The following is a 16,528-nucleotide window of genomic DNA, read 5'->3' on the forward strand; positions in this document are numbered from 1 at the left end:
CTTAGTATTGGAAAACTGTCTAGGTGTTTTGAGTAAGTCATATAAAGTCATATGACCATAGTGTTCCATCCTATACACACACACAGTTAGTATTTTTGTTATAACGATGCAAAAGGAAGGAAGTCAAATCAATGTTTTTGTCAAGGTCACTGTATAAATTCATGACGCTCAACATAGCAACAGTATCCCAGGGGAACAACGCAGCATGTGGGATCTCTAGGCTGTTGCCTCATACTGAGGATTCTCTCTCTCTCGCTCTCTCACACACACACACCAATAATAACAACCCACAGAAACTATGTTCAATCGGTGCAGCAATCATAATTCTGCCATTCTTCTCAGTAATTCCTGATAAAATCGGTGTTGTACAGTAGTCACTCATCCATTAATCTAGTGAGATGACACATTCAATGCCATAAATATCTACCTTGCCTGGTGGTTTGATATAGAATCAAGCCTGAAACAGGAAGAGAGAGAAAGACTGTGGGTCTGAGGAGGCAGGAAGAGAAAACCATAGAAGAAAAAGGTATTTGGGTGCATTAAGATTCTACTCACTAGTGTGTTCTGACCACACACTCCTCCCCTCATCCTAGCCCAGCGCTCAGACGCTCACAGTACCACACACACATTTGTTACTAAAGCGCATCCGTCCATCCGCCCAATGGATGCGTCCTCATTAATATTTATCTGTGTTAATACAAAGCTCATGTATTTTTTGATTAATGTAAAGGTCCTTTTCTAATAACAATGGGGGCTGTGGACGGATGGATGCTGGCTGGCCATACATATTTATGTTTTTCGAGGGCTTATTTATTCTGGTGGATGGCAAGCAGGCAGGCAGCCAGTCAGTCAGTCATTTGGACATGGTGCCTGTCATTTCCCCAGCCTCCCTCCCTCTGCCTGCCTGCCCTCCTGGCATAATGCTACTTATTCATAGAACATTTTGATTTAGTTCATCTCTCCCGAGGCTGAAAGTCCCAACTAAGCATTCTGCTGTGCTGCTGGATAAAGAGGCTTGAATTATGCAGCGGGCCTAATGTGCTCCTTCCTCTTCCTAAATATAAACACACTCACGGAAGGCATCAAAATGAGAATTCTTATCGCATGCCACATCTTTGAATCTGAGCCCATTCCATCCGTCCACATTGTGCAGCTAGGTCCTTAGGTGCCTTGTGCAGAAAGTTACAAACGACAGAAAATGGGAAAATGGACTCCTGACAGAGAATCAACCCCCATCCTTCTCCAAGTCATATGTTTCCAATTGAATGTATGAATATTGTAAGTGCATCCTTCTCAATGCCTGATAGCTAATAATACTGAAGTACAAGTAAATCCATGTGTGTATTACAACAACCAAGGATACTAGTTATTTTTTTGTATTCTTGGCATTTGATTCATGATTGATATTGAGCCGAATTGTTGAGGAAAGTTAACAAGTAAGCATTTCACTGTACCGTTTACACCTGTATTCTGTGAACGTGACCAATAAAACAATGTATTTTTTGTGTTTTTCTTTACTTTTGAATGATGTCCAATTGGTAGTAGTTACAGTCTTGTTCCATTGCTACAACTCCCCTACGGACTCAGGAGAGGTGAGGCATGAGGCGATGCGTCCTCCGAAACCCGACCCTGCCAAGCCGCACTGCTTCTTGACACACTGCTCGCTTAACCCGGAAGCCAGACACTCCAATGTGTCAGAGGAAACACCGCCCAGCTGGCGACCGAAGTCAGCTTGCAGGCGCCCGGCCTGCCACAAGGAGTCACTAGAGCGCGATGGGACAAGGATATCCCGGCCGGCCAAACTCTCCCCTAACCTGGACAACACTGGGCCAATTGTGTGTCGCCTCATGGGTCTCCCGGTCACAGCCGGCTGTGACACAGCCTGGGATCGAACCTTAGACAGCTGCGCCATTCGGGAGGCCCATGACCAATAAACTTTGATTTGAGTTCTGTGCTAGGCCATGTGTCTAATTTACCTACAACATTATGGTGCAGATAGAGTTAGCTAGACAAAATGAGAATTGTCTATTTGCATTTCTAATTGCCTAAAATAGTGAAGGAGAGGCCTGCCTGCTTGTAAAAGGACCTGCAGTATTTAACAGGCTGTCTGGGAATGTGACTGGCCGGGTATGGCAGGCAAAGTTATATCACACATTACAGGGAGTGGAACTGAACACAGACCTGAACGCTGCAGAGCCAGATACGCTCTAAAATACATCATATCTACTGCAAACTGGAAAGCTCCTCAATGAATGTCTTCATACCACAGTGAGTCTCTGTCTTTACAGCCCTGTGCCCTGGCCTGCACTATCAGACTGGTAAAAATACACCCATCCATCTATCCAAAGGTGTTCGTCCTATGATCAAGTGCTGTGGTTCAGTCGATGGACGTGGGGATATAAAGGTATGTTTAATTCCGTCTGTCTGTCAGTCCCGCCTTGTTTTTCTCCATCTCGACATGTCATCCTCTCTCCTGCATTTCAATTTCCTCTCCTCTCCTCTCCTCTCAGAGAGACAAACACTATTTTCCATGTAAGAGGCATCTCCTAGTCTTCAACATCACAGAGGGGATTCAGCAGTGGCAGCAACAGCATATTAGCATAGCTCGATGGCGAGGCCATGGAGCCATTACCTAGCAACAGAGCTGGCTGTGATTGGCTGAGGAGACGTAAACAGCAAAGTGGGTTTGGGGCAGACTGGGACCAAGCGGCTAAATGAGGAAGCGGGGGGCTATTTCTGCCCATGTCATCCCTGCTCGCCACATCAAAATTACATTGGCTGGCTCCTCCTCCCCCACACAGAGAACAGAGCAGTGCAGACCAGAGGAGACGCGCAGAGCAGACCACTCACATTGACTGACTGAGGCTGGGGGGGAGGGCAGCAGCCCAGAACAAGACGCAGCAGTAGCACCAGCAGCAACCAGACAGCCATCTCTCCTTTTGTTTGCTCTTTCTCTTCTGATCCAGGCAATAAGGCTACAAATTATTTCTGAGCCATACAGTTGTCGTGGAAATTACCACCAGGGACTCAAAGTCAAACTTCAATTTATTATTATTATCAGCAAGCTGGAGAGGTTCCAACAAACTTAATGCACCATACGACACCATTTCCTCCACAACCTCACTCATCATCATAACACACCTAATATCTTTAGAAACTCAAGCCAGTCCTCTCTCCACTTGGGTAACCTAAGAGTCTGTTAACCAAACAAACTCAAACAGACCAGTCCTGTTTGGCGCTCTGCTTTGGTCTCTCCTGCAGAACTGGGCCAACATTATCCTGAACCACAGCTCTGTCAACATGACTAGCAGAACGGACAGGGCCGGGTCAGGGATTTGGAATGTACCAGTGTTTATGTCAGTCACAGTGTTCCTCTGCACACCCACCAACACACTGGGGACAGATGATGATGTGTACCACAGGAGGTTGTTGGCACCTTAATTGAGGAGGACGGGCTTGTGGTAATGGCTGGAGCGCTATCAGTGGAATGGTATCAGATACATCCAACACATGGTTTCCATGGTTTCCATGCATTTGATGCCATTCCATTCGCTCCGTTCCAGACATTATTATGAGCTGTACTTTCCTCAGCAGGCTCCTGTGACGTGTACACAGACAGGACAGACCAGACACACCCACACAGAGTCAGAAATTCCAGGCAGGCGGTCGTGCTTTATGACTAGCCACTATTTACTTATAAAACTGTCAATCAGTTTTCTACAACGGCATTCAAGACACATGGGTTATGACGTATAACGGACAAAGCTGGATGGAGAGAATACTGCAGGTATACCACAGAAACTTTGAAAGTTCACTGAGGGACATGTCTGTTGCCTTTTAATACCTGAGAGTAAGCGTGTGCACTGTCTTCAGGTAAACAGAGTGCATCCTGTGGGGGGTGAGCAGTGGTTCACAGAGGGAAAGGCAGACGGGGAGAATGGAGCTCCATTAAATCCCACTTAGGGGGAGGCAGCACAGACGACAGACAGGCTGAAGGCAGCAGACTCGCTGGATGCGTCAAGTGGCTGGACACACTACCATAGAATGGCCAGTAAGAGTCCTCGTGGCAGTATACACAGGCTGTGTTGACAGCGTCAGTGAAATGATGAACACTCAATACGCTGGCTGGCAGCATTTTAGACATGAATGAATGAGCCTCATGAATCTGAAACATGACCTCAGATGAGCAATGACTATTTTAATTCAGGAAAGGACTAAATAAGACACAAATGGCACACTACCCCTTCTATAGGGAAAAAGGGAATACCTAGTCAGTTGTACAACTGAATTCCTTCAACTGAAATGTGTCTTCCGCATTTAACCCAACCCCTGCCTTGCTCAGGGGCAGAACGACAGATTTTGACCTTGTCAGCTCGGGGATTTGAAACAGCAACCTTTCGGTTACTGGCCCAATGCTCTATCCACTAGGCTACCTGCCAACTCTAGGGTAGGACATCATTGTAAATAAGAATGTATTCTTAACTGACTTTCCTAGTTTAATAAAGGTTAGATTTAAAAACTGTAAATACATATACGGTATAGTGCACTAGTTTTGAGAAGGGCCCATGAGCACTATATTGAAACTATGGTGCCATTTGGGAAACAGCCCTTGTTTCCTGTTGTAAACTAGGGAAGCACCGTGTTCATTTAAAACGTATTTCTGTAATGTCTTTTACATCTGGGTACAGCTGAAAAACATAGATACTTTCTCAACTGAAGTATCTAGAGAAATGATCAGGTCAGATGTTTATCAAAACAGAGGCTCTAATTGCTGTGGGTTATGACTTATGCATTCACATAACATAAATAGACCTACCACTAGGCTCCATTGTCATTCCTCTCCTATCAGACTAGAGCAGCACACTAAACTGTTCATGTTTCATATTCAGAATCAATCACAAAACCGCCATTATAATCAGGTGCTGTGGTAATCAGGTTTTTAAACGACTCTGAAAGATAGCAGGGCTCACAGGTGCAGACTATCATTCAACTTGTCAATCAAATACATTCTGGAGGGCAGTAGAAAAATACAATCCTTTGGAGAGTATTCAGGCGGAAAGGGGGAAGGAAACACATCCATGCCATCCAATCAGCGTCAACCGATGGCTCCGTCGTCATGGTAACATGCATCTGGTGGCAGCGGTACAATGGCTTGGTTAGGTTAGCGTGCAACAGTTCATGAAAGAGGCGACATTCTGTTTACTGCAGGTAGCTGGGGGTTACTGCAGGAGGAAGGGAGGAGGCTAGACATACCCTTTGTCTTGATTTATAATAGTAAGTGTGTGTGTGCGCGCGGGTGTGTGTGCACATGCATGAGTATAAAATTTTTTTAGAGGTAATATGTTAATGCTTTCATTCAGAAAATGGAATTCAATAATGGCATGTTCCTTGAAAAGTAATCCCTATTGCAATCAAAATAACCACATGCTGTATATAGGTGGTAATACTTGGCAGTTAGGTAACTAGTTATGTACCAGGTATATAACAAGTTACCTAACTGCCAAGTACTCTTGGTGATAGACGTCAATTGGCACTTCCATCAATCATAAATTATCATTATGATTACATAATACAGTTCTGTCCAAATTGGTAGAGTATTCCAACATCATGTCAGAAATACAGAAAATCACCATGCATGAAATTACTATTTACTAAGACACATCACCATGCATGAAATGACTATTTACTAAGTACATATTTAATTTGTTAGCAGATCTGTACAGAACCATATCAGCATATAACGGCATGCTGTATGTTGCCCTCTAGGGAAAGTTGCAGCTCACTCATACGAAACCAACAACCATCTAATTTCCTTAGTAGCGGAGTAGTGCACCTGTGAAGGGGGAAGGAGAGGGGCTCAGGCACTACTAGACTATACTGCTGACTGCTGCAGAACAGAGCAGGCTACAGTCTTTATTAACTGGACAGGGAAGGTATGGCTTTTTGTCTATCATATAAAAGGCCATATGTTTTTGGCACTGAGGGGGCAGTCCAGGCTGTCCAAGACTATTGCTGCTTGAACACATTGAGACTCTTTGAATACATTATGTTCCACTGTCAGCCCCAATCCTGTTATCCCCATAGTAGCAAGCCCCAAACTACACCATTCTTTAATACACATTTATATGAAACCAAGAAATAATCCAACTAAGGTCTGAATAAAAAAATATTTGTGAAGAGGAGCAACAGCATCTTTCTGAACTAAATTCTTTGTAAAGTAGCTCATTGCTGTACTTATTAGTAGATGACAATAACCCCACAGGGATCACTGAAACGTTCCTTTTCAAAGACTTTTGTCAGCTGTATGAGGAAGTCTGAGAGGAAGTCTGCCATTGCTGTTTGACAGTAGCGAAACAAGACCGGCAGCTAGCTACAGCACCTCTTAATTAGGATCAGCCATCACAGTCCCATTCACACAACAGATGGGTAGAGGACTAAAAGCTGGGAGAGAGAGTGAACGATCCACACTTTACACAGGAGATGACTGACGAAGGACTCGAGGGAGGTGACTGCAGCTTTGCTACAGTGCACACGTATGCAGGAGAGCAACACACTCTCACAGTGTGGGGGGGTTCCATAGCCTATTGGATCTGAGAAGACAGGAAAGTGTCAATAGAATCTGGCAACACAGTACACAGGCTCCCATCCCCTACAGTCTGTCAAAATACTTATCACATTAGGCCCAGGCTGGCTGTTATGGGTTGGATGCAGGTATGATCCCAGTCAATCTCCAATCCCTTATCTCCATGTAATGTTTTGCAAACACTACATAAACACTTTCTATGATGATATGCTGTTTGTTTGGGCTAGGGAAAGGGCTCTCGCACTGTATTGGTAGCATGGCTCAATACATTCCTAGGACTGTTGCAATATACAAAACAAAAGCACTGAACTAGACAGCGCTGAAGAAAAGGCGGTCAGTGAGTCAGTGTGGATTGTGTTGGGGGTTGTTGTTGCCCTTAGAAGGCTGTTTTCACAGGGAGCCGTCCCCCATTGATAATTCACAGCAAACAGGGAGAGGGAAGATCAGGAGGGTGCCAGAGGAAACTCCTCAAGAGAGACAATTCTAAATGTCAACAAAAAGCCACTGAGGCCTGGCCTTAGATATGGAAATGCTGCTATGCCAGAGAGGAGGCACAGAGCTGTTAGCTTCCTCTCCTCAGCTGTTGTTGTCAATGCTAAAGATAATTGTGGTGACATTTAGGCCTACCGACCTACTTGATGTAAAAACTAGGCCTAGGCTCCATCCTACTTATCCTGCCCCATGTTGCAGATATCCGACTTCAAATACATGACTCACTGTGTCTTTCATTCCCAATGAGAGTAAAGTTATCTTAAACAAGGGGAATACTGTGTTCATCGTGTTAACCATTTTCAATCTGTGGTTGTTATCACAATGTTAGATCAGTCAAGGCCAGAGACAAAGGATGCCTTGAAACAGTCGACTGACTCCCCCGGCTTGGAGCATGTGCTTTCAGTCACATGCAAGCCTTTCTAAATATGTCTAAACAAAAAACAAAGGGAGAGGCTTATATTCCAAGAAATCTGTGCAGAGAAAAATAATGCAAACAAAAAATGTCATACAAAAGGTTAGAGAGAAAGGGAGCGTGCAGGAAGAAGGGAGGCATAGCGTTGTATCCATGAGCGATGAACGTACAGAGCATTCTCATCTGTGGGAAGAATGTTGTAGGAACAGTGGGCCTCAGTAGAAGCTAATGTTCATGGCAGTCTGCCGTCTGAACTCTGTGCTCTTGGAGGGCTGGGGAGAAACCCGAGCCGCACGTGGCGCAGCGCCCCTTCCCTTGCTTGTGGCAGCAGCCTAAGATGGCTGCCACATCCTGGTGTAAACAAGCCAGGGAATGAAAGAGCTAAATTTCTCCAGCCTGCATGCCAGGGACTGCTGGGGCTGTACTAGCCCAGAGTGTTGAGGAGGAAGTTAACCCCTTCCCTACTCCAGTTTCCTCACATTCAACATGACAGAAAAATGACCGACAGCTCTAAAACTATGAGGAGGAAATGCTGCACTGATCTATAAAGGGTATAATATGACTAAATTCAGCCAGGGTGGAGAGAAACAGATCAAATCTGAAAGGGCTAGCATCTGCTACTACAGAGGAGAAAGCAGCTGACCTTATTGTCAGTGTCTAGCTCTCCAAAAACAACACCTCTCTATTTGTGCCCCACTTAACAGGGGGACCCCTCTATGCTTTGGCGGGAAACTTCATAAAGGCTGCACTAGGCTTCTTCTCCAGGGGGGAGGGCCTTGGAATGCTAATGTTTTGGAATTCTTTGAGAAACCTTCTTGCACACAAAGTGTATCAGCCCTGGAAACCAGAGGCATTTATTTTTAAGAGTACCAGAAACTATTTCTGCCAATCAATTTAAAACATGAATTTGATAAGAGCAGCATTTTGACAGACATTTATACCCACACACACACACACACATTATATTCAAATAAAATGATGACACTAGTGCAAACAATACATATATTATTGACTGCATAAAATATGTTCCAGATCAGCCTTCAAAGGTGATAAACACAAAGATAATCTACATTCAACATTGGATTTTTGTCCAGCTAACTATCAAAAGAAGTGAGTGAAGAGACAAGATGCCCTAAAACGAGATAAAATAAAACACAATAAAACATCCTCAGCCTTTCCTTTCCTGCTCTATTTTCTTTTCTGAGAAATAAAGAGGGAGGACGAAGGGGGAAAAAAGTGGGAATGAAAAAGGGCAAAGGGCAAATCAATTCTTCACCGCGCTGCGGCTTGAGGCTGTGCTTCTGCAGAAAGGAGTGGAAGGCGGGAGGGAGGCACACGCCTGCAGCTACCAGCAGCTCATTCGCCAGAGAGGAATGTTTGAGATTGCATACATTATTATCTGTTAAGGGGGCCCAGGGCTGTGTAAGATAGTGCTGACATCACCATCTATAAAGAGTTGGGCTTTGAAAGATACGGAGGGAAAACAAAATGGGAATAACCATTTCCTCACACACACACACACACACACACACACACACACACACACACACACACACACACACACACACACACTCCCCTCCCTCCAAAAACAACATGCTCGAGCCTTGACCAGATGAAAGTATTTTGCTTGTTTCTAGGAGAATAAAGGGAGATGGGATGTCAAAGGGGAACTCTGATGTTTGTGCATTTCTAAACAATCTGCAATATGTTACATATACTTTGATCATATGCACCAAATACATACATACATGCATGGCTTGGACATTGTTTTGTTGCTATTCGTGGTAATGTATAATTTCCTCCACTAATGTAAGGTTACAAAAGCATGCAAGATTATATTCGATGCAAAGAAAAAGTACTGAATAGAGGCACAATGCAAATGAACAAAAAATTGAGAGAATCTGTAAGGAGAAAACATTGTCAGTCCAGCACACGCAGGGTTAACCTCCAGTCTGCCGTCTCTCTCCCTCCCTCTGTGTCCGTAGCACATTCCTGAATAAATGATGTTGTGAACAAGGCAGGTAACCCATGGCAACAGTAGAGCAGCACGGTGGCACTGCAGAGTCTGAGCAACCTTTGGGAAGGGAGTTTTTTATCCTCTGGAAACTTCTCCTGACTGGGTAGGAAGGGGAAAGGAGGGAGGGGGCTGGCTTCCCTGGCTGGCCAACAGAAGGAAAACAGACTGCAGTGATTTGGGAGTGTAAACTGAAACAGTCAACTCTAAAAGCCTGGCCTCTCCAGACTGCGTTTGTTTGAGGAGAGGAATGGGGTTTGAATGATATTTCTACAAGGTGATGGAAGGAAATATCCATTATCAATCGAACCCAGTGAGTTTCCTAAGGCCTATTTAGTGATTTACTGTTATGAGCAGTTAGATTTTTGTTCTCTGGAGGTAAATGTGTCACAAGAGGTGCTGGAATGGACTGATTAACTGGTAATGTAGGGTTTTAACACAAAATCCCCATTACCTCATTCAAAAAACCTACATAATTTTTTTTGTTGACAAAACATACATTCTACAATACCTAAAGAAATGTTACAATTCATAAAAGATGGCGCCTAAAACATACCTTGGTCAAGGCATCAGAGATATCAGTCAAGCGCTTAAGCTTAGGCTACATAGACCATTGGGTGAATGTGGAACAATGGGGTTTGTCTGTGGTACCAGCAGGACCGCTCGCTCGGCCTCCCCTCTAGTCTTAGCCTATGTAATGAGGCAAAAACTCCCTGCCATTCCATCCATCCCTCGCACTGCAGACCCCACCGACACCAGTATGCCTGCCAGCCACTCCCCATGACACTGCAATCGCTCTGCTCGCACTAACAGCCACAGACGGACATTTACAACGCTCATATTTTCAATATTGTATTTGAGCTGATTAGATATGTGATCAGTGCAATTCTTATAAGTTACAAGGGAGAGTATATACAAAACACTCATTAAAATGCACAAAGAAAATGTGGTCCCTTTTCCTTTCACATCTTTTCAACAGACAACCTATAGCATTGGTTGGCAACAGGCGAGTTGTTTTATTTGGCCGCCCTAAAGTTTTTAGGATTTTTGTTCTTGGACAACAAAATACTCCAATATCATCTAAATTCAACTAAGGTATGAAATTGTTGTTAATTTCAAATACAATATCTATTTTTGGGCTTTTAGTTGTAGACAACTTGTGGTGTATAAACTATTATTTAAAAAATCATCCTGCGACAGATTTCTTGATTTCACACAACATATCAGCTATTCTATACACAATCTAGCATCTCGTTCGTTACCTCAGGTAATTAAGAGGTCTAATAGAGAGAAAAGAAGAGACTTGTTTTACAGCCAGAATGAAGGCAGTGGTGGTGAGATATGTGTGTGAGGCTGCATTTGTTTGTAACGGGTGAGGAGTCTGGTGAATTGTGAACAGGTGAAGAAACAGAGAGGGAGAGCCCTCCCTGCTCTCTTTAGCATGCACACTGCAACCTGAAACCCAAACGACTGTTGAGACAGCCAAGGGCACCTTAACCATGGAAGGGCTGTTCTGTTTTAGCATGACAATAGAGACATGCTCTGTCCCAAACCAGGTGCTTCGTTGCCTCACAGCACCTGGGATAGATAGGCCATCGAAGACTGAAGCACTGCAATGCACCATTAGATGGGTAGCCACGATTAGACGGCTCAACCCTAGCCTACGGTTTCTACACTCCTGTTTCAGGGGTATGAGCATGTTGATAAATAGGGAGATCGTTTTGGATATACTATAGTCAGATAATATAATACAGGATATCAAAAAGAAAAGATTGAGTGACAAAATGAGTGTGAGATTGTGATATCTGTTTCTAAATGACACTTGAAGAAAGGGGCGGGGGAGTGTGGGGTTGTCGCTTACTCAGACAGCTGCTTTTCCTGTTGCATTTAGAACTGATGAGCCAATTCGTGTGAACAACATTTCAGAAACTCAACATTTTACCAACCCCGTCTTTCTCTGGCATTCAACCAATTATTTTGACCATATAGTAGTATTCCCCAGGAGGTAAAAACCCTACTTTGAAACAGGGACAGAAACCAGGATACAGAGTATCTATAAATAACTGGCAGTTGGTTGGAGCAGGAGCTATGCTTAGAAGACAGGAGTCTCTGTGGAAAAGTCTTTCCCCCCCCTCTCTACAGAACATAAAATAACCATTTCATAACCCACCTAGGAGCAGCAATGGTCCATGATAATGAACGCCACCTCCAACAATCACAGGCTGGAGGAGAGACACAATCTAAAACATAGCGCCAGTCAAATACTTTCAACGGGCATCTAAAAGCTCCTCTACTCTACTACCAGTAAGCCTTTAATGTACCTCTGCTGTTGCTCTTGTGAAAAGAATACTGGTTTGTGTCATGTTTCCAGGACATACATAGCAGGCATTGTCTCAGTCTCTTCCTCAAGCTCACATATGGAAGGCTCCAGTTGGTATTTATGGGTTATCTGAGCCATGTGGGACTGGAAACCACGCTGCCTGCCTGCTGCAGACAGTGTGTACATATGACCATTTGTCTCGGTAACCCAGAGCAGAGCTAGACTATTAGGCTTAACTCACAGCTAAATAACAGGCATGCAACTGTGCTCTCTCTCGCATATATATATATATATATATATATATATATATATATATATATATATACATTTCCACCCCCACTGGCTAATGGGACAGTGAGGAACCGTGTCACATGAACAGCCTGCCTGCTGCATTATAAACGAGGAGGTATACTCGGGCTTGTGCAAGCATTTTCACACAGACACACACCCACCCACAGCATAAACATGGTGAAATCGTGGAACTGTTTGAGCATGCACCAATACTATAACCATCAGCAAGATGAGGCGTCCTCAGTGAGAAGCATGCCATACGAGCTGACTATTATAAGCACAATGAGGAGAGGAGAGCAACTTGACATTCCGATGCCAACTTGTTGAGGACTCTTTTTGTTGTCTTGCTGAGAAGCACATCTGTTCAAATTGTGGGCCCATCCAATGCAAGTAAACAATGTGCCAATCAGATAGCTGCAACTAAAGCAGCCTAACCAACAGACAGATACAGGAGAAATAAACACTTGTTCACATGTTTTTAAAATCGCTCTGGAGTAATGAGCTTGCAGAACTACTAGAATGTAAGGTAATGTTACTTTTACATATTGAAAGAGGTTATGATGAATACGCATGGCACCATCTGATCGCTATGAGTCCAACGTTAATTTGGCTTTGCAGTAAGGTCTGTGTGTAATAAACACATTTAAATATGAAATAAAGGTATTTTGAGCCAGATCTTAATGTCAAGGTTGTCATCTCCAATTACAGCATATCTCATGTTAGATAACATTGTAAATTGATATAATGCTATGGTTGAGCTATATATATGGACACAAAAATAAATAAATAATTTGTTATACCTCAGTGAACCAGCTATTGTAACAGTCTAAACTTGTTAAATAAACTGACATTTCACCAAGGGTTAATATCAATGGAATTTATTACAATTTACTCAGCTCCAAGGCACATTACAAGTCTTCTGTTACTACAGAAATGTATAAACAAACAGTTTACATTAATGTACAGCATTTTGCTCTACCTTTTTAAGCATCCGTGCATCATCAAAGCAAACGGGAAGAGAAATGAATAACACGTAGTAAAATATTTTCGATCACAAGAAGAAGAGATACTTGCTGTAAAAAAAACTAAAAAATGAATATATTAAATAAACGAAAAAAAGTAATCAGAATGATTTGTACCCAATATAGGAGTTAGGGCAAATTGTCATTACTGTTATTGGATATTTACTATGCGTAGTTTCATTTTACAGACATGTATTCATTGGGAGTTTAAACTGGCCTTTTTATAATGAGATAAGTGCATGAGTTGGAGGGGAAAACGGCAGCAGTGATAACAAAGTGAACGTGCTTTGACTCGTCACTGTCATCCAAATACAACACTAGTACCCGTCAAAACACCCCCCATAAAATTAGGTGACATCACATACTGTACTATTCCGTTGCTTCAAAAAACAGAAATATGAGAAGGAGGGGACGTCTCTGTACATCAACTATTTTTTGTACGTTTTGAGTATTCACATGTGTAACTGTATATATTGGACTAAAATGCACGTTTCTATGGGAAGCCATAGGACATATCTATGTGTCCCTCTCCTTTTTTACCTTAACGTCCCCAGCTAATATTGTTGCTATCTCACCTTGCATGAACGCCCAAGGCACATTAGAACCTACCAGGGGGCATTTCTCTCCGCTAGGACAATACACCTCGCCAGTTGCTCCCTGCGCTTTGATGCTCTCTCGGGAACAAGGGAAACAGAATTTATGGTTGGGAACTGACGGACACTGAACGAAATGGGTATCCTCTAAACGTTCGTGGCAAATGGTACAACACAGAGGTCCGTTGTTAGCCATGGGCGAATCTGGAATGTTTTGCGCGTGGACCTGATCCATGCCAGAATGCGCATTGGACTGGGAGGGACCCCCAGATAGATTGAGCTCTCCGTTACGGGAAGCCAAACGCCTCTGCCCCGAAACAGAGGCGGGCGAGACCGGGCTGCTGCTGTTATGCCTGGTGGATGTGGTGGAGTGAACTGAGTTGTTGTCCTTCGGGGAGTGCGCATTGCCCAACGTGTCCGCGACAGACATGAGCGCGGCCATTGGAGACTGTCCATTCTGGGGCGTTGATTCAGGGGGCGTAGCGCGGCTTGAGTGAACAGAATGACCAGGGCCGAGCGGTGGGGGTACCCCGTGTGAGGTACCGAATGATCCGGATGCCATCGTCAGTTTTAACGCCTCGCTCTGGCTGGCCATCCACTGCTGCCTCTGTTGTTCTTGTTCAGATAGTTTCAGCGCGCTCTCTGCGGAGTCAGGTTCTGGGGAGGCTTTACGCTTACGCACGCCAATCCTCGGGGCACTCGCAGATGGCAAGCCACGAGGGATGTTGACCAAAGCATTGGGCAGCAATGGACAGCTGGCATCAATGTAGGGCTGTGGCAACATTTCAACCCCCAGCCCCTCTTTAAAGAATCGGACCGACTCGGGCAACAAATCACCCAGGAGTCGCCAGTCCCCAGAACCATGCTTTTTCTCATACTCCAAATATTTAAAACCCGAGGAGAGCCCTCTGCCAAAGTCCTTCATGCAGTCCTGATACATTTGTTTGGCCACCCCCGATGCGCTGGAAAATACATTACCAGATCCACTTGGGTACTCGATAAATATTTTCAATTCATAGTCCATGCCAGGCTTTGACACTGCATCGAAAGCAAACACCCTGCCCACGAGTGAATGATCCTTTTTAAATCTCACATCAAACGGGGAGCTGTTTGAAAGAGTAAGCAAAGTGTCCCTTACTATTTTCGGTTTGTTTGCCCAGTCTTCGTTTCTATTTCTTAAACTTTCACTAAGCTCAGCCAAAGCCTCCGCATTACGCTGTTTCTCTTTCAGATCTCTCTCTTGGTCAGTACTTGACACAGAACCTGGTCGTTTACCTTGTTCTGACATGGACTGAGAGGACGTGGACAAAGAGGGTCCCACAATGGATGGTGGGGGGCGGCTAGACAGGCTATGCGAGGCTATGGCTGTTGCCGAGGAGGGTCCATTCAACATGGTCTGTGGGAGAAGGTTGGGGGGGACATTCATTTGTCCTGGGACCGCAACTAGACCATGGCTCCGACGGGAGTTCGGGCTCTGTCGGTTCAACTCTGGGGGACCATCGTCCGGTTTTGGGAACCCATTTGGACCGCTCATTCCATTCGGAATTCTGCTGGCATGGGCGCCAATACTGGAGTAGTCAAAGCGTGGTCTCTCTGCGTTCAGAGAGTAGCGGTCCATCCCCGACTGTTGTTGTTGTTTAGATGGTCCGTCCACATGGTTGATTTGCACCGTCTCCTTGGCTGATATTGCCGCCTGGGTTTTGACTGTGGGCGGCGGCGGTGGACCGGGGGATCTCCCCTCTTGGAAACCATGAGCACGTTTGAGGTGGCGTGCAGTTTCGATAACAAACTCGATCCGATCTGCACCTTCATAATTCACACAACCCCTGCACACTGCCTCCGTAAAATCCCAAATCATAGCCCAAGGCATACGGGGTAAATCGCACAGGTAACATGACTGTCTCCGAGATGAGGATACGTGTGCAGAAGACATGTTGAATGTCCCTTGCCCTGGTCCTTTTCCCCCCAGATTATGATTGCAATTTTTATTTTCAGTCCGTGAATTTGCCCCAAAAAAGGAACCCTCTTCCTTCCCTACTCCTCTTCTGATGCCGGTGACGAGCAGTGATCGGTTGTAGGACTGAAATGTGCTTTACACGCGTCTCACATCCTGACTTGGTTTGTGATTTGAAATTTTGATTGTGCCTCCACGTCTCCTCTCCCCAGTTTGGAATGCCACCTGGCTAGAGCAGTGACGTAAGCACCACGTTCCGCAGTTCATAAAAAAAAAAGACATGCCACTTGTTGCTTTCCTAACACGCAAAGCTCAAACCACTCCCTTCTAATCTTTTGAATGGACTGGGAGCGAACACTAACGCACAATCCTGACCAAATGACATAAAGCAGAATATGGGTTTCTACAACTCTGGCATTTGAATGTATTTTACTACTGCGAAATAATGTGTCAATACTATATTATATTAGATGTCATATTAGATGTCATTAATATACATCAATTATTAAATACAAATGTATTATGTTTCAAATAGGTTACTTTTGCTTATGTCAGCAAAACGAAACCTTCAATAGCATAAAGCAATTTACGATTACGAAACAATTAAATTTGTTATGCGTTGTGTTGGTTTTTCGCAGTGCAGGAGCATCAAAAAGCATTATCTTAATCAAACCACTATCGAGCAAAAACCTGGTTAAACGGAAAACGCCTGGCTATAGCCTACCATTAGGTAATGGAGCGAAAGCCTTTAATATACCTTTATCTTTTTAATTTCTGATTAAAATATGTTGATAATCTGATTTAATTTGGCAACATTCATTGCAATAGGCATGTGTGATTACAATAA

General features: G+C 44.1%; 1 protein-coding gene across 1 annotated transcript; it reads right to left on the minus strand.

Moving 5' to 3' along the window:
* Positions 1-12,974: 12,974 nt before the first annotated feature.
* Positions 12,975-16,087, minus strand: LOC112256856 (probable E3 ubiquitin-protein ligase IRF2BPL). Its single transcript, XM_024430401.2, has one exon. The coding sequence runs from the start codon at positions 15,658-15,660 to the stop codon at positions 13,651-13,653; it is 2,010 nt and encodes a 669-aa protein (XP_024286169.1). The 5' UTR covers positions 15,661-16,087; the 3' UTR covers positions 12,975-13,650.
* Between the last annotated feature and the right edge of the window lie 441 nt (positions 16,088-16,528).

The sequence above is a fragment of the Oncorhynchus tshawytscha genome, linkage group LG08, assembly GCF_018296145.1.
Source record: "Oncorhynchus tshawytscha isolate Ot180627B linkage group LG08, Otsh_v2.0, whole genome shotgun sequence".
NCBI classification, from domain to species: domain Eukaryota; kingdom Metazoa; phylum Chordata; class Actinopteri; order Salmoniformes; family Salmonidae; genus Oncorhynchus; species Oncorhynchus tshawytscha.

Coding starts and splice junctions, on each gene's coding strand:
- LOC112256856 (XM_024430401.2), bottom strand. CDS start 15,660: ATGTCTTCTGCACACGTATCCTCATCTCGGAGACAGTCATGTTACCTG.